Source organism: Megascapheus bottae, chromosome 12, assembly GCF_031878675.1.
Source record: "Megascapheus bottae isolate mThoBot1 chromosome 12, mThoBot2.hap1, whole genome shotgun sequence".
NCBI lineage: Eukaryota > Metazoa > Chordata > Mammalia > Rodentia > Geomyidae > Megascapheus > Megascapheus bottae.
In genome coordinates this window covers 56,434,978-56,457,233 of record NC_143520.1, presented here as the reverse complement: position 1 = coordinate 56,457,233, position 22,256 = coordinate 56,434,978, and the positions used below count along the sequence as shown (strand labels likewise).

At 37.7% G+C, this 22,256-nt stretch overlaps 1 protein-coding gene across 2 annotated transcripts in view; it reads left to right on the top strand.

Moving 5' to 3' along the window:
- Positions 1 to 22,256, top strand: part of Uggt1 (UDP-glucose glycoprotein glucosyltransferase 1) — a 112,288-nt gene that overhangs the window by 70,172 nt on the left and 19,860 nt on the right. For both annotated transcript variants that reach the window (XM_090343007.1, XM_090343006.1), the window contains 8 exons: positions 709 to 840; positions 1,468 to 1,598; positions 4,423 to 4,518; positions 15,493 to 15,595; positions 17,775 to 17,854; positions 18,972 to 19,161; positions 20,069 to 20,227; positions 21,089 to 21,174. In XM_090343007.1, the coding sequence (XP_090199133.1) occupies positions 709 to 840; positions 1,468 to 1,598; positions 4,423 to 4,518; positions 15,493 to 15,595; positions 17,775 to 17,854; positions 18,972 to 19,161; positions 20,069 to 20,227; positions 21,089 to 21,174 (977 nt within the window). The remainder of the gene's footprint in view (positions 1 to 708; positions 841 to 1,467; positions 1,599 to 4,422; positions 4,519 to 15,492; positions 15,596 to 17,774; positions 17,855 to 18,971; positions 19,162 to 20,068; positions 20,228 to 21,088; positions 21,175 to 22,256) is intronic.

Sequence of the window (22,256 nt, the reverse complement as noted above, 5' to 3'; positions counted from 1 at the left end):
TATGAGTTAGAGGCGTGTGTGTGTGTGTGTGTGTGTGTGTGTGTGTGTGTGTATACACACACATCTTTTCAAGTAAAGCCCATGTTGTTCATTTATTCTTTTTACTATTTTTGTTGTTGTTGGTCAGGGGGCTTGAACTCAGGGCCTGGGCACTGTCACTTAGCTCCTTTGCTCAAGGCTTAGTGCTTTATTACTTTGAGCCACAGTGCCACTTCTAGTTTTTGAGTAGTTAATTGGCGATAAGAGTCTCATGGGTTTTCTGCCTGTGATCCTCAGAGCTCAGCCTCCTGAGAAGCTAGGATTATAGGCGTGAGCCTCTGGTACCTATCTTTTATTTATTTTTCATAATTTTATTATTTTAAAACTTATGATAAAATGAATGTACTTAGTTCCAGTTAGAAGAAATAGTTGTCATTTTAAATAAACAAGATTTAAAAATGCAAAATAAAGTTACCATGGAGAATAGATTACCAATGGAAAAAGTAACATGAAGAAATAAGAAAAAGAAATATAGTTGCTTATGAGGGGGGATGGGAGATAAAATGAACAGTTGTGATTATGATAATGTTAACTATGTTAATGTAATTAAAAATAACTGTTTCATGAAATGTTCCATAAAAACATTTATGGTTTATTCGTGGTGATTATTAATTTTTGTGATTCGTTGAATAACAGTGACTTTTCCTTAAAAATGATTACTTTTCCTAGGGCATGGATTTCAGTGTTTTTAAAGAGGTCTTTGAGTCTTCCAGTATGGATTTCATTTTGTCTCATGCCGTGTACTGCAGGGATGTTCTGAAGCTGAAGAAGGGGCAGAGGGCAGTGATCAGCAATGGAAGGGTAAGGACAAGTTAGGTCTGTAACAGGCTTTGTATCATGTTCCTCTGAAAGTTAGTAGGATAAACTCTTCCAACAGAGCTATTCACCTTTTTTTATTTGCCAGTCCTGGGCTTGTACTCAGGGCCTAAGCATTGTCCTTGGGCCTTCTCAAGGCTAGAGCTCTACCATTTGAGCCACAGTACCACTTCTGGCTTTTTCTATGTGTGTGGTACCAAGGAATCGAACGAGGGTCTTCATGTGTGCTAGGCAAGCACTCAACTACTAGGCCAAACTCCTGGCCCCACTATTCACCTCTTAAAGAGGATTAACATTTCTCAGTGCTAAGGATATTTCTGTCCATTAGTTACCAAAAAAGTATGTTTGTTTTTAACATAACTTTCCCCATCCTGCTGTTTTGTCTTCATTGAGAGAGTATTGTAACTCTCAGAACAGAAATCATTCTTTAGCGGGGCATGGTAGCTTACACCTGTAATCCTAGCTACTCTTTCATTAATTTTATTTAGACGCATATCACTCTAAGGTCTTTAAGGCCCTTTGGTGAGTTCCATAGCCTAAGGCCAGCTTAGACTCCCTGACCTTGGCCCATGACAGATTGCTTACAGCTCTGACTCCTGTTCTTTTTTATAGATCATTGGGCCACTGGAGGATAGTGAGTTCTTTAATCAAGATGATTTCCACCTTCTAGAAAGTATCATCTTGAAAACTTCAGGACAGAAAATAAAATCTCACATTCAACAACTTCGAGTAGAAGAAGATTTGTAAGTTTGCAGTAGGAGAAATGAATTAATTTCTATCATATGTTATATATTAGATATTTCCTCATTGGTCAAAATTTGAGTTATATGTCATCACATATGCTACTTAATATAAGGTGTTTTATTTCCAGCTTTAAACTGTCTTACTGCTCATATTTTAGGTTATGATTTTGTTGAAAGAAGCTAATTTGCTTTATAGACTGCTATTTAAAGAAGTAAATCAATTTCAGTTTTTATTTGTTTTATTTTTTGATTCTGGAAAATTTCAAACATGTGGAAGTGTAAGAGGTTAGTTTATTTACTTTTTACTTGAAGAAAAACTTTTTTATTGGTTATCTGAATGATAATTCAGTTTTATTTGGTTCAGTAGGGGAGGGACAGATTAAATTCTTCTTTTCCCCAATTGACCAGGACAGAATACTCAGTGTTTCTCTTGCATCCTTCAAAGGAGATAAGTTGACTGTTGTTAGTTTTTAACTTTTTCATTCTTTGAGTGTTTTTATTAGCTCATATATCATAGTGTGCCATTTCTCTTGGAGCCAGAAAATAAATTGCTTAAATGGACCATGTATCTGATTCTTCTGTATGAAATGTCACATATATATATATATATATATATATATATATATATATATATATTTGGAATAGACTGTGTTTCATTTTTTTTGAGGAATTCTTATACCTTTTTCTATATCTGCTTCTATATTTACATTCCTGCCTATAGTGCACAAGGCTTCTAGTTTCTTTATATCCTTACCAGCACGTTTATTTCTTGTTTGTTTGTTTGTTTGTTTGCTTGCTTGCTTATTTATTTATTTCTTTATTTAGCCAGTCCTGGGCTTGAGCTCAGGGCTTGAGCACTGTCCTTGGACTTTCTCAAGGCTAGCACTCTACCACTTGAGCCTCAGCACCACTTCCAGCTTTTTGCTATGTATGTGGGATACCAAGGAATCAAACCCGGGTCTTCGTGCATGCTAGGCAAGCACTTTAACCACTAGGCCAAACTCCTGGCCATCCCCTTTGTTTATTTTTTAAAAGCCATCCTCATAGCTGTCAAGTCCCCTCACCTAGTAGTTTTCTTTGCATTTTTGCAATGCTTAGTAATGTTGGATACCTTTCATAGGAAGATCATATATCTTTGGTAAAGTACATATTTAAAAGTATATATTTAAGCCCTTTGCTCTTTTATTTTTTGGTCCTAGTTCTGGGGTTTGAAATCAGGGTCTGATTACCTGATTACTATCCCTTAGCTTTTTCACTCAATGCTAGTGATGTACCTAACACTTGAATACAGCCTTACTTTTAAGTTTTGGGTGGTTAGTTGGAGATAAGAGACTAGTGGCTCAGACCTATAATCCTAGCTACTCAGGAGCCTGAGATTTGAGGATCACAGTTCACAGCCAGCTGGGCACAGTGAGACTCTTATCTCCAAATAACCACCAGGAAACTGGAAGTGGTGCTGTGGCTGAAGTGGTAGAGCGTTAGCGTTGAGGTAAAGAACCCAGAAACAGTGCCTGTGCCCAGAGCTGAAGCCCCACAACTGACCAAAAGAGAGAATGACTTTCCAGCCTCATCTGGCTTTGAACTTTGATCCTCAGATCTCAGCATCCTGAGTAGCTAGGATTAGAAGCATGAGCTACTGGTACCTACCATCCTGACTTTCCTCATATCATGATAATGTGCCATTACTGTACAAATTAAATTAGTAACCATTGTATTATATGTGTGCTAATGTTATTATGTTTTGTATGTTATGTTAATACATGTCATTATTTTGTTTATTTATTTACTTATTTATTATGCCAGTTCTGGGCTTGAAATCAGGGCTTGGATGCTGTCCCTGAACTTTTTTTGTTCAAGAGTAGTGCTCTATTATTTGAACCACAATTCCACTTCCAACTTTTTGGTGGTTGTTTGGAGATAAGAGTCTCCTAAACTTTCTTGCCTGGGGCTGCCTCTGAACCATAATCTCAGATCTCAGCCTCCTGAATAGCTAGGTTTACAGGCGTGAGCTACTGGCACCTGGCCACTTTTTAAAATTTTTTGTCAGTCATTGGGCTTGAACTCTGGGCCTGCGAGTTGTACCTGAGCTCTTCAGCTCAAGGCTACCTCCCTACCTCTTGAACCACAGCTCCACTACTGGTTTTCTAGTGATTAATCGGAGATAAGAGTCTTTTGGACTGGCTTTATACTTTATTCCTCATATCTCAGCCTCCTGACTAGTTAGGATTACAGGTGTGAGCCACTGTGCCTAGCCCTGGCTTATATTTTTAAGTAATGAAGTTTGCACCCAAGTAATATAATCCTAGTTTTTCGTTTGCATATATGTAAATGTATAACATATATATGTATAAATTTAAAAATGGAAAATAATTATGAACCACAGTGTCATAACTTATTTCTTGATAATGATAATTATGGTAATTTCTGTTTCTTAGTATTTTTCCTCAATGGTTTTTTCTCAGTGACAGATCGTCTTAATAATCCTAAAAAGTAATAGCATTATTTAAAAGAGGGTGCAGGAGATGTAATAACATAATATGCTTAGCTAGCACAGTATTTGTGGGAACCCTGCAGTAGAGTAGATCTTTTCTACTCTCTCTCTTTCTCTCTCTCCCTCTGTGTGTGTGTGTGTGTGTATAAATAACATCACCAAGATTATAAAGCTATTTACTACCAAGTCAATCCTTTTTATCATGCTTTATGCATAGAGGAGTCTGTGCCTCCTTTAAACCATTTTGGTGGCATTTGGTATTTGAGCTGCTAATAACCAATAATTGCAAAACCTTATTAAAAAGAAGCTAAGATGTTTTAACCCATTTTTCAGGGCAAGTGACTTGGTAATGAAAGTGGATGCTCTGTTGTCAGCTCAACCCAAAGGAGATGCAAGGATTGAGTACCAGTTTTTTGAAGATAGACACAGGTATAGATTTAATGTTGAATTTGTATATGTTTCTGAGTTTATATATGCTCTTATGTTGATCTTTACTTCACCTCCTTAGCTTTCTCATAAAAGGTTTGTATATAAGTTGATATAGGAGTAGAAAGTTTGTTTGATGTGCAGTTTTTGTATATCGTATTCATACAAAATGAAAGTTGACATTTCTGAATAAATTAAATAATTCTAAGTGTGTAGAAAACAGAGAATTTTATGAAACACATTTTTTGTGATGTTATGATATTTGGGATTAAACAGATTGTTAAAGTACCTGTCTTTTGCATATAAAGAAAAATAATTTTCACATTGTCTTTTTGATCTTCAGGTTTTTGTTGATTAATTTGTTTGTGTACTGGACATTGAACTTGTGATCTCAAGCTTGTTAGACAAGCTTGGTAGAGTTAGGCTATGGAAAACTGTCTTCAGCCTTTTTATAATTTGTTTTTGAGACAGAGTCTCACTAAATTTGTCCTGACTGGCCTTGAAAGTCAGAATCCTGCTGCCTTTTTTTTGGGGTGGGGGGGCCAGTCCTGGGCTTGAGCTCAAGGCCTAAGCACTGTCCTTAGACTTTCTCAAGCCTAGAGCTCTACCCCTTGAGTATCAGCACCATTTTCGGCTTTTTTCTATGTATGTGGTACCAGGGAATCGAACCCAGTTTTAGTGCATGTTAGGTAAGCACTCTACCACTGGGCCAAACTCCCAGCCCCCTGCTGCCTTTTTTTCAAGTAGCTAGAAACATATGCATGATCTACCACACCCAACATCCTTAGGATTTTGTTTTGTGAAGTTTCCGTGTACAAACAGTTCCATGATTTCCATTGAACATCAGATATCTTTCTTTTCTTTTCCTTTCTTTTGTTTTTGTTGGTTTGTAATTATAAGATGTGCTTGCTAAGCAGACTACCATCTGAACCACACCATCAAGCTTTTTGCTTTATACCTTAGTTATTTTTCAGATATGATCTCTGGTTATTTTGCCTAGGCAGACATCAGACCAAGATCCTCTTACCTGTGTTCTTCCCAACCTACCAATATTTCCTGAGTAACTGGGATTACAGACATGCATGGTTATGTCTGACTTAGATTTTTTTTTTGTTATTGTTGGTGGTGGTGGTGATCATGGGGCTTGATCTCAGGTCTTGTGCCCTGACCCTGAGCTTTTTTGCTTAAGCCTAGTGCTCTACCATTTTGAACAACAGTGCCACTTCTGTTTTTCTAGTGGATAATTGGAGATATGAGTTTCATAACCTTTCTTGCTCCTGCTGGTTTTGGACCATACTCCTCAGATCTCAACCTCCTGAGTAGCTAGGATTACATTAGCATCTGGCTTGGCTTGTTCTTTTTAAGATAGGGTCTTCCTAACTATTTTGCCTAGATTACCTCATGCCTTCGTCCTTCTTTGCCTCACAAGCCATTTTGTTTGGCAACTTCCACATTTACTAGTTGGAATGCTGTATTTGCCTTTTTGCTTAGTCTATGTATATATAGCTAACACATGTAGTCCTTTATATAGTAACATAAACATGCACACACTGAAACCATTTTCTCTACCACTTGAAAGAAAGCACATTTCAGACATAACACAGGGTGAAATGTTTTCAGCTGGTGTCGCTTGAGTATTGGGACTTTGTCTGCAGTTCTGTTAATATAGCTCAGATTTTTGGTGTGTGTGTGTGCCTGTCCTAGGGCTTGAACTTAGTGGTCTAGGGTACTATCTTGAGCTTTTTTGCTCAAGTCTAGAACCCAGCACTTGAACCACAACTCCACTTCTGACTTTTTTGGGGTTAATTGGTGATAAGGACTTTCTTGTCTAGGCTGGCTTTGAATCTTGATTCTCAACTTAGCCTTCTGAATAGCTAGAATTACAGGCATGAGCTACCAGCGCCTGGCCATAAATCAGAAATTTGGCCTTTATATAGTAATACTAATGTACATTTTCTATTCATATTTCTTCAGTGTCCCAGAATGACCTTATATAAATTATCATTATGTTTGTTTTGATTTTTATTGCAGTTAGCTTTATCTCATTAGTCTCCTTTAATCTAGAAGAGTCTTTGGCTCTTTCTATTTTTCCTGGTGTGTGTGTGTGTTCCTAAATCTTTTATGACAATGAATTTTTTGAGTCTAGGTCAGTTGTCTTATGGAATGTCACATATTCATTTGGTTGTTGTTTTCTCAATAACCCAAATGGTTTGGTTTTTTTTTTTTTTTAAGAATTTATTAACATTGTGCCTGGAGTTTGGCCTAGTGGTAGAGTGCTTGCCCAGGATGCACAAAGACCCAGGTTCGATTCCTCGGTACCACATACATAGAAAAAAAGCCAGAAGTGGTGCCATGGCTCAAGTGGTAGAGCACTAGCCTTGAGAAAACCCAAGGGCAGTGCTCAGGCCCTGAGCCCAAGCCCAGAACTGTCTCCCCCCAAAAAAAGAATTTATTAACGTTGATTTTTACATCATATTTCAAATGCCATGTTTAACAAATAAGTATTCAAGAAGGGAATCTCTATATACAATCACTGGCACTTAGATTTTAGAACATAGTTAAAATTAAGCTGAGGGTTTGTATTTCATAGGTACATATTTTACATAATGTAAAAAAACATGTTTATAGAGTATATAGTCCATCATAGATTTTTATATCTATGTAGTTATGATTATATCTCCAAGACCATGTCCATGACCTTGGGTACCCAAATATTGAGTCATCATTGTACTGTTTGGATCTAATAGCCACATATTAAGGATACTATGTGCTTTTTGTTCCTTTGGTCTTGATTTATCTCACTCAACATGATTCACTGTAGCTTCATCCACTTCCCAGTGAATGCCATTATTTTATCTTCTCCGTTAGCTATGTAGAATTCCATTGTGTATATATACCACATTTTTTGTATCCATATCAAAAAAAGGAGAGGGGAGACTCAGACAAGATTACAGGTCCTACGGGAACAATCATGACTAATATTCAAGAAATTCAGTCCATTATGAATAAGTACTTCTAGGGCCTATATTCAAGGAAACAGGAAAATTTAGTAGAAATGGATGATTTCTTAAATAAATATAGGCTACCTATATTGAACCAAGAAGAGATAAGCCAACTGAACAAACCAGTTTCATACAATGAGATAACGGAAGCATTCAGGAAAATGCCAACCAAAAAGAGCCCAAGTCCAGACAGACTGCGAACTGAGCACTGTCCTTGGGCTTTTTTTCCTCAGGGCTAGTGCTCTACCACTTGAGCCACACCACCACTTCCAGCTTTTCTATGTATGTGGCACTGAGGAATTGAACCCAGGTCTCCATGCATACTAGGCAAGCACTGTAACCACTAGGCAAAACTCCCAGCCCCTACAAGACTTTTATTAAAGATGAATTAATACCTATACTCTTGAAACTCTTCCAAGAAATAGGAGCAGAAGGAGCCATACCAAACTCATTTTATGAAGCCATCCCGAAACCAGGGAAAGATCCAACAAAAAAAAAAGTGAACCACAGGGCCGGGAGTTTGGCCTAGTGGTTAAAGTGCTTGCCTAGCATGCATGAAGATCCGGGTTCGATTCCTCGGTACCACATACATAGAAAAAAGCTGGAAGTGGTGCTGAGGCTCAAGTGGTAGAGCTCTAGCCTTGAGAAAGTCCAAGGACAGTGCTCAGGCCCTGAGCTCAAGCCCAGGACTGGCAAAAAAACAAAAAACAAAACAACAACAACAACAACAAAAAAAGTGAACCACAGACCTATTTCTCTAATCAACACAAGTCACAAAGCTCTTCAGTAAAATACTAGCCAACAGAATCCAGAAACAAATTTAAAAAATTATACACTATAATCAAGTAGGCTTCATCCCCCAGATACAAGGCTGGTTTAACACTCACAAATCAGTTAATATAATTCATCATATCAGTAGAGCTAAGGATAAAGAATCGTATGATAATTTCTCTGAAAGCTGAGAAGGAATTTGACAAAATACAACAACCATTCATGTTGAAAGCACTAGAAAAAAATAGGAATACGAGTACATTCCTTAAAATAATTAAAGCCATATATGACAAACTTACAGCCAGTATCATATTAAATGGAGAAAGACTAGAACCATTGACCTTAAAATCAGGAACTAGTCAGAGATGCCCACTCTCTCCACTTCGCTTCAATATAGTGCTGGAACCCTTAGCCAGAGCAATAAGGCAAGAGAAAGACATCAAAGGGATCCACATAGGGAAAGAAGAAATGAAACTATCCCTATTCACAGATGACATGATCCTATACCTGAATGACCCAATAAATACCTAGAATTAATAAACTACTTTAGCAAAGTGGCAGGATACAAAATCAACCTGCAAAAGTCAGTAACCTTTAAACTGATTTTTTTTTAATTAAAGAATTTATTAACCTTGATTTTTACATCATATTTCAAATGCCACGTTTAACAAATAAGTATTCAAGAAGGGAAGCTCTATATATAATCACAGACACTTAAGATAAACTGATTTTTAAAAAATATTTTATCTTTAAGTGGTTGTACAAAGGAACTGCCCTTCGCCAGAGAAGTTTTTTAAAATATATTTTTATTGTCATTAATAGAAGGGTTACAATATATTTGCCAGATAGAAGGTACATTACTTCACAAACATTGCTCCCCTTTCACCAGAGAGAAGTTTTTGAATACATTCACCCACCTCCCTACCTACTCCCTCCCTCACTTATTTTTATTTTTAGGTTGTGTATTGATTTTATTTTCCTGTTTAACATAGCAATTTTTGTATAAAATGCATCTTGATATGTCATCCTTTCAACATCTTCATCCCTTTCAACCCATCCATTCCCTTATTTTTCTCAATATGATGCATTCTTGCCTGCATTTTCCTCCCTTCTCCCATTAATTCTTCCACCCTCTCTCCCCTTAGGCCCCTACTTCTTGCAAGTACCATTTCCTTGTACTTAATTTGTTGGGCTTTGACTTAGTTTTTCTGAAGAATTACACTATTTGCACTCTCAACAGAGTTTAATAGCTTCAGCTTATTTGTGTATATAACCTCTTGGATACTATTCAGTGTTTATAGTTTTTTTTCTCTCCACATTAATGACTTCATTTTATTTTTACATTTTCAAACCTCTGATTAATATTCCTCCTAATGTTGACATCTGGAGTGAATACCTTGATTCCAAAACAGAACTGGCACAGCAAGGCATAGAATATTTTGCCTTCTATAGTCATTAGAGTCAATAGTTTTATAGGCACATTATAGTGGTCACAAATGAGGGGAAACCATGCAACCTCTTTCTCTGGGTCTGGTTTACTTCACTTAATTTTTCCAAGTCTTTCCATTTCTTTATGAATGGTACTGCATCATTTTTTACTGATGGATGAGTAGAATTCCATTGTATATATAAAGCACATTTTCTTGATCCACTCTTTTTTTTTTTCTTCCAATTGTGGGGCTTGAACTCAGGGTCTGAGCACTATCCCTAAGGTCTTGTACTCAAGGCTAGTAGTGCTCTATCACTTTGTACCACCCTCCACTTCCAGTTATTGAGTGGTAAATTGGATCTAAAAGTCTCCTGGAGTCTTTCCTGCTTGGGCTGCCTGAACTTCCATCCTCAGATCTCAGCCTCCTGAGTAACTAGAATTACAGGCATCAACTACTGGTATCTAGTTACCTGGCAAGTCTCTCCCTCCCTAACTCACTTCTTCTCTTTCCCTGCCCCAAGGTGCTAATGATAGAGCCCAGATACTATGCATGCTAGGAAAGCATTTCACCACTGAGCCACCATCACCAGCCTTTCTTCTGATTTATGTTATATTTGGCTCCTCTTGGATTTTGCTCCCAGTACTCAGATTGTACCCACGCAGCACCCATTTTCTCTATACTTGAACTTCTAGGAAGTTCATGGACAAAACAGTAGTCCTGAGCTATGATCTGTGTCTGTTTTTAGGACACTCTTTTCTCCCTTGGCCTCTGTGAGTCTCATATCATTAAAATTCCCTAATTACAAGTCCTATGATAATGTAAGTGATAAATGGAGAAATTCCTACTGGGATGATGTTAGCAAAATGAATGTTTGCCATATTTAAACCAGAAGGTTCTCATTTATACTAGGAATAAAAGTGACTGAGCCATCAGCTCTGTACATGCTTCTCCTCACAATGTATTCCTTAATCAGTGGAATATCATCTGGGAGTTTGTTTGAAATGTGATCTTTGACCTTACACCTAACTTATTGAGTTAGCATCTACATCTTAACAAGATCTCCCTTGGTGATTTCTGTGAATATAATGTTGGTGAAACACAGTATCTGTTTTTTTTTTTTTTTTTTACAATTTTTTATTAAAGAATTTATTAACGTTGATTTTTATATCATTTCAAATGATGTATTTAACAAACAAGTATTCAAGAAGGAAATCTCTATAAGGCACAGTATCTTTTGACATTTGCTATACTGATCCTAGGAAAAAGTAATCTTCAAATTTTGTTTCTATATCACTTTTGGCTTTATTTTTCTCTTACCAGTACAGCAAGTATATTCAGACACTGTAGTGCTAGTTTGTATTCCCATTTCCACACCAGTATTCCTTTTTATTTTTTGGTTTTTGTCTTGCCCCTTTTCTTGTAGATTGTGGGGCTGGCTGAAGCCATCACGTGGTCAATATCTGGGCATGCCTCTTGTGGATCTCCTAGAGCACTGTACTGGCTGGAACTGCCCAAGCCAGGTACAGACAGGCTGACCAGTGTGTGGTCCTTGTGTTCCCTTTTTCAGAGTTTATACAGTACTCTTCTTTAGTGATTTTCTCCCATAATCCCAGAGTAGCACTTTACTACAAATTACATTATGACAGTGGCACCAAATCTTTACTTTTACTCAAGAAATTGTTAACATGTGGATCACTGGACCTACCCTCTGAGTTTGTGATTTATTACATCTGGCTTGTGGTCTGATGTCTTGTTTCTAGCAGATGCTACACCTCAGAAAGTATTAGAGGAGAACCATTTCTTTGTCTTGAAATAATCATTGGCAGCTAATTGAATTTAACTATAGCTACTCAGTTTTATTAGTTATGTTCTATTTTCTGTTGTACATTTATTTTTATCCCACTGGTAAACATTCTTGCTGGTGATTTTAAATTAATAAGTAGTAGCTAGCATTCAAACCAGTATTGATTGGCTCAAACTAAACAATGATTTTTGGAAAATTGGATGAACTTTAAAATCCTTTCAAGTTAATTGCTTTTCATAGTGCTCTGTTCCTATTAGCTCACCTAAATCAGTGTGACTTCAGTGGAAGACTTTGTAACAGGAAGATTTATGTGGGTAAATGTACATCCTTCTAGGAATCCTTGGAATAAAACTGTTGAACCTTAGCTAGCTGTTACTGTTCCCTGTATTAAGGACAGACAAGCCAGGCATGGTGATACACACCTGTACTCTCAGTGCTCAGGAAGCTGAGGAAGAAGGCTCTCGAAGTTGTAGTCCGGGCTACCTTGCTGAGACCCTGTATAAAAATAAATGAATGAATAAATAAATGATTACAAAAAACAGACAAACTATATGTAACAGTGTTGACAAGGACATGACTTTTTCAGTCTTGTAAATTGCTTTAATTCTTCAGGAAATGAAGTTGACAGTACATATTAGTCTCATCTTGTCAGTCCGTAATCTCATGTCTGGCATATAGTCTCTAAGGCAATTTGTATTTATGGAGAAAGCTGGATCTACAAATTATTTGTAGGTTCAAAGAACAGCTTGAGGGCCGGGAGTTTGGCCTAGTGTTAGAGTGCTTGCCTAGCATGCACGAAGACCCGGGTTCAATTCCTTGGTACCACATACATAGAAAAGAAACCAGAAGTGGCTCAAGTAGAAGAGCACTAGCTTTGAGAAGGCCCAAGCCCAGAACTGGCAAAAAAAGAACAGCTTGAGCTAAGTGTCAGTGGTTCATATCTGTAATCTTAGCTACTAAGGAGACTGAGTCCTAAGGATCATGGTTTGAAAACAACCCAGGCTGGAAAATACATGAAACTCTTATTTCCAATTAATAAGCAAAAAGCTGGAAATGGAGTGTAGAAGTGATAAAGTGCTAAACTTTAGCAAAAAAGCTTAGGAACAGTTCCTAGTCCCTGAGTTCAAGCCCCAGGACTTAAAAAAAAAAAAAAGCAAAAGGGCATGGCCCTTTAGGTCAATTTATGTCTAATATCTTGAGACAACTTTATGTTGAAGTGTTGGGGGAGGAAGGAAATTGTTTTAAAGTTGCAAGTGTTCTATAGTTTTAATTTTCATGTAGGCCTCTAATAATAAAGACAGAAATATAGCAAAGTCATTGAGCTTATGAGATTTTGTGATTACATTTTTTTTGCTGTTATGGACATTTTCTGAAATTAGATTCCTTTCATTTTTAATTAATTAATTTGCTTGCTTGCTTTATTAGGTTTTTCATTGTAGTGTTAGGGATACAACTCAAAGCTAAGCATGTAGTTGTATAGTCTGAGTTATATCCTTGTAACTTTTCAATTTTATTAGCATATATTACTTTTATAAAATAATGGATTTCATTATAACATTTTCATATATGTATATGGTATACTTCAATCATAATCCTCTTTTTCCTACTACTGTTCTCCCCTCTGCTGCCCCCCCCCCAAAATATGCTCCTCTTATAACTTTTTTTGGTCCAAAACTGGAACTCAAAATTCTGTACCTGAAACTTCTGCTCATTGCCTAGTGCTGTACCAACTGAGCCATGTTTCTAACCTCATCTTGGTTTTTTTTTTTTTTTTTTGAATTGTAAAGTTGATATACAGAGGGATTACAGTTACATAAGTAAGATAAAGAATACAGGTTTTTTTTTTAACACTGTTATCCCCTCCCTCGTTTTCTTCTGCTTAAACTAGTTTTTACATGTGAGAAAAAACATTTGTCTTTCTGAGTCTGACTTATTCCAGTTAGTATGTTAGTCTCTGGTTTTATCCACTTTATTGCAAATTACATAATTTCTTATGACTGAATAATACAACATTGTGTGTATATAATGTATATATATGGGTGAATATACATATACATATATACATCACACACACACACACATACACGATCTTTTCTATAACCATTTATCTATCGATGGGCACCTCAACTGATCCTATGACTTCACTGCTGTGAATAGTGCTGCAGTAAAAATAGGTGTGCCGGTATCTCTTTTGTGTATTGACTTTGATTCCTTCAAGTTTATTCTTGATGGATGTGTAACAGGATCTTACAACTAATTTTTTTTTGGCGGGGGGGGGGGGGGGGGGGAGGAACTTTTGTCAGTCATGGGGTTTTAACTCTGGTCCTGGGCTGTCCCTAAGCTCTGCAGCTTAAGGCTAATGCTCTATCACTTTGAGTCACAGCACTACTTTTGGTGGTTAATTGGAGATAAGAGTCTCACAGGGGCCAGGAGTTTGGCCTAGCAGTAGAATACTTGCCTAGCATGCACAAAGCCCTGGGTTCGATTCCTTGGTTACTATATACATAGAAAAAGCCAGAAGTTTTGTTGTGGCTCAAGTGGTAGAGCACTCAAAGATAGTGCCTAGGCCCTGAGTTCAAGCCCAGGACTGGCAAACAAAACAAAACAAAACAAAACAAAAAACTCATGGACTTTTATGCCTTGCCTGGCTTTGAAACTTGATTCTCAGATTTCAGCCTCCTGACTAGCTAGGATTATAGGCATGAGCCACCAGCACCTGGCTAGAACTATGTTGATTTTTACATCATATTCCAACTGACGTGTTTAACAAACAGGTATTCAAGAAGGGAATCTATATACAATCACTGGCACATAGATTTTAGAACATAATCAAAATTAGGCTGAGGGTTTGTATGTCATAGATACATAATAATCTGTAATAAAACATTATGTCTATAGAGTCATAAGTTTTTATGACTACGTAGTTGTGTTTATATTTCCAGTACCATGTCCATAGCATTGGACATGCAACTTTTGAGTCCTCACTCTTGTACTGTTTGGATCTAATAGCCACATATTAAGGATACCATGTGCCTTTTTTGGAACTATGTTTTTTAATGATATATTTATTATGTCATCATACTCTTCTTACTTTGAAATAAGCATTTATACTAGGCATAGTGATGTACATAACTATAATTTCAGACTTGGAAAATGGAAGCAGGAGGAACAGGAATTTAAGACCAACCTCATCTATGTAGTAGTGATCAGGTCTTTATATAGCAAGACTGTCTCAAAAAAAATTAGGAAAATACCCCATTACTATCAGAAACTAATATCAAACATTTTAGCAAATTTAGTTAAATGTAATTTAAAAGTTATATTCTCTTTTTTTGTTTTTTAGTTGCTCATGGGTGGCACTTTACCAGTGGTGCTACACCTCCACTTCCAGCTTTTTTTGTTGGTTAGTGGGAGATGAGTTTCTCAGATTTATCTGCGTATTGTGATTTTGAACCCCAATTCTCAGATCTCAGCCTCCTGAGTAGCTAGAATTACAGATGGTAACCACTTGTGGGGCTTGCTTTTCCTCAGAAAGTTTTCATCCCATTTGAGCACGTCAGGATTTTATGAACTTTGTACACTTAATCTTATAGTTGACTTTCCATCTTGAAGCCCAAGTTTTTTAGATCTAAAGTTTTTTTTTTTTTTTTTTTGCCAGTCCTGGGCTTGAGCTCAAGGGCCTGAGCACTGTCCTTGGACTTTCTCAAGGCTAGAGCTCTACCACTTGAGGCTCAGCACCACTTCCAGCTTTTTTTCTATGTATGTGGTACCGAGGAATCGAACCCGGGTCTTCATGCATGCTAGGCAAGCACTTTAATCACTAGGCCAAACGCCCGGCCCCAGATCTAAAGTTTTTTGAAATACCAAGAGACTTGGAGGTCTGATAGGTATGTTGAACCAAAAACTCACCACATTTATCTTCATTTCCTGTGTCCTTCACATTAATGTTTTATTCCTTTTGTCTTTGTAGTGCAATTAAACTGAGGCCCAAGGAAGGAGAAACGTATTTTGATGTTGTGGCTGTCATTGACCCTGTCACCAGAGAAGCACAGAGACTTGTTCCGTTGCTCTTGGTAGGGATTGCTACAGAGACAGTTCACATTGTCACGTGTCCTGTGACATGCTCTGTTTGTCTCACAGTGACCTTCTAGAAGCATTGGGTAATATTGCAGAGCATCTGTGGTAGAACCATAAAGACTGACTATGGCTCTGAAAACAACTTCCTAACTTTAGCAGATTGATCAAATTTTGCTGGCTACTTCATAAAATTTTTTAAATGATTGACACAAGTTAATTTATACTGTATTTTAACATAACAATAGAAGTTCAAAAGGATAAACCTTTAAATCTACTTTTATTTTCCTTTTTTTTGCTAGTCCTGGGCTTGAATTCAGGGCCTGAGCACTGCCGTTCGGCCATCCTGAAGGCTTTCTACAAGGCTAGTGTTCTACCCTGAGCCAACGCACCACTTCTGGCTTTTTCTATGTATGTGGTACTGAGGAATCGAACCCAGGTCTTTGTACATGCTAGGCAGGCACTGTACCACTAGGCCAAACTCCCGGCCCCATTTTATTTTCGTTTTTTATACCTACTATAGACTTATTGTAGCATGTCTTTTAGTTTTGTATAAGATATTATAGTTTTAGTTGGGCACAGAGGTTCACGCCTGTATCCTAGCTACTCAGGAGGCTGAGATCTAAGGATTGCAGTTCTAAGCCAGCCCAGCCAGCAAAGTCCCCATGAGACTCTCATTCCCACTTAACTACTGAAAAACCAGAAATGGTGCTATGGTTCAAAGTAGTAGAGCAATGGCCTTCAGCAAAAGAGCTTAGGGACAGTGCTCAGGCCCTGAGTAAAAGTCTTATGACAAGCAGGGGGAAAAAAAGATATTATAATTTTATGTCCCTTTGCAAGAACTCTAACCAAATAGTTACTCCAGTAAGTCTGTATTAACAATTGAGCCCATGGCCTCGCATTAGATTCTAAGCAGAGGCTATACCACTAGCTTCATTCCTCATGCTGATTGGAGTTTTGGGTTTTGGATTTTTTTTTGTTGCTTGGGGAGAGCATCTCAACTGTGTAGCCCACGCTTATCTTGCAGTCAACAGTCATCCATCTTGTTTCAACCTCCAAAATTCTAGGGTTACAGGTACTTGCTACCTAATGAGACTCTAGCTGGATTTATTTCTTATTTTTGGTGGTACCAGGGGTTGAACTTGGGCCCTGTGCTTGCTAGACAGGTGCTGTCCCATTTGAACCAGGCCCCAGTGCCTTTTTGCTTCAGTTATTTCTAGGATAGAGTCTCACATTTATGCCCATGCTGCCCCAGATCTCAATCCTCCTGTTTATATTCTCCATATAACTAGGATGACATGCCTCTACTTAGATTATAAACATGAGCTGCCATGCCAATTTTAGTTGAGTTTTTTTTTTTTTAATTTTTTTTTGCCAGTCCTGGGCCTTGAACTCAGGGCACTGTCCTTGGTCTTTCTCAAGGCTAGAGCACTACCACTTGAGCCACAGCACCATTTCTGGCTTTTTTTCTGTGTATGTGGTACTGAGGAATTGAACCCCGGTCTTCATGCAAGCTAGGCAAGCACTCTACCACTAGGCTAAACTCTTAGCCCTTAGTTGAGGTTTTTTTTATTGTTGTTGTTGTTGTTTTTTTTTTTTTTTTTTTTTTTTTTTTTGCCAGTCCTGGGCTTGGGCTCAGGGCCTGAGCACTGTCCCTGGATTTTCTCAAGGCTAGGGCTCTACCACTTGAGCCACAGCACCACTTCTGGCTTTTTGCTACGTATGTGGTACGGAGGAATCGAACCCAGGTCTTTGTGCATGCTAGGCAAGCACTCTACCACTAGGCTAAACTCCTGGCCTGAGTAGTTTTTTTTAAGGTAACATTTTACTGAGAGTATACTTGAGTATTTAGAGTGATGTTTTAATGGATTTTTATTTGCAAATTGTAACAGCAAGTTCTTATGTTTTCTATGTATAGATATTCATCATTTATCTTCCTGCTAACTCTATTTTAACCTGTCTTTATGTGAGAAGTATTTATCTTCAATAGTCTACTTCCTCCTATAGCCTCCTCTCTGCCTTTTTTGCCACATCATTAATTTTGCCACTGCCAATTTAATGACTATTATTATCTTAAGATTGTTTTTTGAGATAATGAATATTCTTTCTCTTATTCAGTATCAGGTAGTACATTTTTTAAGAGAAAATTTAAATGTTTTTTCATCTGGTTTATTCTAGGTTTTGACTCAGCTGATAAATATGAATCTAAGAGTATTTATGAATTGCCAATCTAAACTTTCGGACATGCCCTTAAAAAGGTAAAGCATAAAGTGTACGGAAGGAAACGGTTATTAAAAATGGCACCTAATCTAAAAACTGGCACATGTAAGGTCTGCTGAAAGGAAACTACACCCAGTTCAGGAGAAGAGGGTTTATTGTGTGAGGAAAGAGCAGACTCCTACCACCCAAGATGGAGTCAGGCGAGCAAGAGGGCTTAGGGGGAGAAATGAGAGGTTATATAGGGGGAGGGCTATAGCCACAGCGGAAGTGGATGTGATTTCAGAGGATGGGGAAGTACCTCAGTGGGGACCTCCCACTGCCCCCAGGCATGCCAGTTGCCAGGGTTACAGGTGCTGGGCGGGGATTTCCAGGGTTCAGGGGGGGAAAGCCAAGGGAAGAAGTCATTTCTTCCAGTAGGACCTAATAGTACAGGTGACAGTAAATTAAGTGAATGTTACTCTAATCAGCTTAAAAAAACACTGAATGGGCACAAGAGCATCCAGGTGGCATCCAGGCTGCTTGCAGGTGTGCTTTCCATTAAAAAATAATATCAAGTTGCAATGTGTATGTTAGAGGAAGGTTGCTTATGCCCATTTACATGTTCTTGTAAAAGTGCATAGGCCTAGCTGTACTTGGGAGTAGATCCTTCACAGTAAAAGTAGCATAGAAGTAATAGTGGTAGTAATAGGGTAGTACACATAGCTGTGAGGAGTTCTTCACTTGTAGATTTACTGTTTCCTCTCAGTTATACTAAATAGATTAAATTTGCAAGTGACCAATGGGATCTCAGTGTCTATTTTTGTCCTCTTTGAGGAAAAGTTTAAATTACCATATGCACAGGTTTTCAACCAGTCATCATTTAAGACTTAGATTTTAAGAGACAGATGAATTCCCAAAGACAAAAGTGCTCAGGAAGTGCTTGTGACCCTGACAACAGCCAACACAAGCTGCTGTCCTACCCCTTTCCCTTCTCTTTCACCTGCAGCAGCCCTGCAGTACCACAAGTCCACAAGATAGTGTTTTGAACTTCTTTTCCAATCTGGGAGGATATCCCTCTAAGCCTGGTAGTTGTTGCTCACTTCTATGGATTTTTGTAAACTCAAGGACTGGTTATTATAGGAAGATAAAAATTGTATACTTCTCTTTTTGTTTCAGCTTTTACCGTTATGTCTTAGAACCAGAGATTTCTTTCACTTCAGACAATAAGTTTGCCAAGGGTCCGATAGCAAAATTTTTGGATATGCCACAATCTCCATTGTTCACTCTGAATTTGAACACACCTGAGAGTTGGATGGTAGAATCTGTCAGGACACCTTATGATCTTGATAATATTTATTTAGAAGAGGTAAGATTGTCATTTCAATACCTAATTATTGGTAGAAAACCAATTTATGTTGTGATGTTAGCTGATTCTGAGCATCATTGTTCAGGTATAATGTACTTTCGATTTAAACACACATATTCAATAAAGAAGATTTGGCGTATTAACAGAACTCTGCAGGTGTTACTAGGATCTAATTTTAGTCTTTTATCAGCATAAGCCGCAGCTCCATCCTCATTAGTAATCACTCCCCCATTACACTTGGCAAGTTCTAATCTGCTTTCTGTCTCTGGTTTGGCCTATTGTGATATTATATCTAGATAGAGTCATAGTCTTCAGTGACTGGTTTCTTTTCCCCTGTTAAAATCTATGTCATTGCTTAATTCTTTCTTATTGCCAGTTACTATTCCATTGCTTTGCAACTCTAGACCTACATATCTGCTTATGAGTAGATAATTAGATTGTTTCTACTTTGGGGTTCTTCTGAGGAATGCTGCTGTGGGTATTATGTACTAATTTTTATACTGATATGTTACTATAGGATGATTTCTATTTATTTCAGTTCTTAATTTTCCTCTACAATATATAGAGTATTATCCCATCTGTGCTTTCAGAATAATCTGCTGTCTTTTTTTCCTTTCTCCTTCCAACCCAGTAGTTATGATCACACATAGCCATTAACTACCATTTCACCATTTCATTCAAAATACAGAAAATTCCATCATTCTCAGAAAGTGTTTTGAAGCTCTTTTCAGACCATCTCCTCATTCTGCCACAGTCAGTGAGCTTCATTATTATAGTTTTACCGTTTCCTGAATTCCCTAAAATATCAGACAGTTGGTAGGCCCTTTTTGTTTGCTTCATTCACTTGAAAAAATGTATTTTGAATTCTATCCATGTGTCTTGAAGTGATTTAATGTTGCTCTTGCAGGTGGACAGCATAGTAGCTGCTGAGTATGAGCTGGAGTACTTACTACTGGAAGGTCATTGTTATGACATCACCACTGGCCAACCCCCACGTGGACTGCAGTTTACATTAGGAACCTCAGCCAACCCTGTCATCGTAGACACAATTGTCATGGCCAACCTGGTAAATATGAAGTTTGATACGTGGTTATACTACAGTCATTCCAATTCAGGCACAAAAATTTATGGTGAAATAATTAGTATTCTGAACCATAACTGAAAATAAAATTTATAATTGGATTTAGTCAATAGAAAAATCATTCATTTGATTCAACATGGAGATTGAAATTTCACAACAACTTATATGTCAAAAGATGCTGAGGTACTCTGCCATAACCCCACTGGCCTCTGAAAATGCAGTGCTGATTATCTGCTAGCCTTATTTTCTTTAGAAACTCCCTGTTTATATATACATCACACATTTAATTTTCAGTGGAGCATTGCAAAAGCATAACCCTCCTGGCTTGACTAGAATATATTTTCTTCACGTTTTTTAATGTATAGTTTCTGGTTTGGGATTTTGTTGTTTTTACATTGGCTTGATTATTTAATTAACTTATTTAAATTATGAGATACAAGGCCCTGGCTTCAGTTTCCATTACTGCCCTAAAAATGGGAGCAGGGACAAAAACAAAACCTTGCATTGTGTCTTCAGAAGATGAAACTATCCTTCAGAGATTTTAATTGATGTCTTAAAGAGAACTAAAAGAGAGCTAGGAATGTGGCTTAGTGGTAGAGTGCTTGTATAGCATGCCTGAAAGCCCTGGGTTTCATTCCTTAGTATCATCTAAACAGAAAAAGACAAAAGTGGTGCTGTGGCTCCAGTGGTAGAGTAGTAGCCTTGAGCAAAGGAAACTCAGGGTCAGTGCCCAGGCCCTGAGTTCAAGCCCAGGACTGCCACCCCCCCCCCAAAAAAAAAATAAAAAGATTGAGAGAGAGAGAACTGAAAGAGAAAACTAAATTTTGATTCTCCTTTATGTCCCAGGGCTACTTTCAGCTAAAAGCCAACCCCGGAGCTTGGATCCTCAGACTAAGGAAAGGACGCTCTGAAGATATTTATAGAATCTACAGGTAGGGTTATATGATGCAGGTGTATATTTTCCCAAAGTATTTTACAGTGAGAATCAAATCTAACTGAATACTACTGGGCATTTTCTTGGACATCATACATTGACTTTATAGTCCTGTGTGAAAAATGGTGCTTTTTAGAAAAGTAAATATGGAAGAACTATCAGGGTGACGTGGATGACAAGCCATATAAATATTGGTACATACAGTCAGGTTTTGGTCTTCAGTGATTCCTTTGTGTCAACATTGCTCCAGGATGAAACCATTCTGTCACTATGAAGTAAATGAGAAATATAATCATTTGCAAAAAGTTGAAAAAAATAAAGAACAACCAAACTTATCTCTTTCGACAGTAATATGTCCTGACCCCTAGCAATGTACCATATGTGCCAACTTTGGCCAAGAGCTCTTGCTGTCAGTACTGTCTTTCTGGGGCTCTCATGGTTTAAAAGTACTCTTAGAAGCTGTCAGTGGCCAGCTTTTTGCCTTGAAGGTTTACTATATTTATTTGTCAGAGTACATTGCCTTTAAAGAAATTCAGTCTGAATTCTATGTATTATAGTTTAATGTTGAGACATATATGGTTTTAAAAGACTTTCTGCCAATTTACATAGGAAATGATTTTCATTAGAGAAATTCTACCTGTGAGCATATTTGCCTTGGCTCAGCACTGTCTTCCCAAAATTTATGAGAGCAATATGGATTAGTATTTCTCCAATCTCTGTCTCTTCTCCCCCGCACCCCCCCTTCTCCTTCTTCTTCTTGTGCTGATACTGGTGCTTGAACTCTGGGCCTAGGTGCTTGGGCACTGTCCCCTTAGCTTTTTTGTTTGGCACACTACCACTTGAGCCACAGTTCCATTTCTGCCTTTTGGATTGTAATTGGAGATTAGAGTCTCAACAGATTTTTCTTGCTGGATTTGAACTGTAATGCTCAGATCTCAGCCTCATGGGTAGCTAGGATTAGAGGCATGAGCCATCAGTGCTCACCTCCTTTCTTTTTTTTTTCTTTTAATCAGTTATTAGCATGCATTTGCTCTACGGGGGTGGGAGTTGTTCATTATGACATTTCCATGCATGTATGTA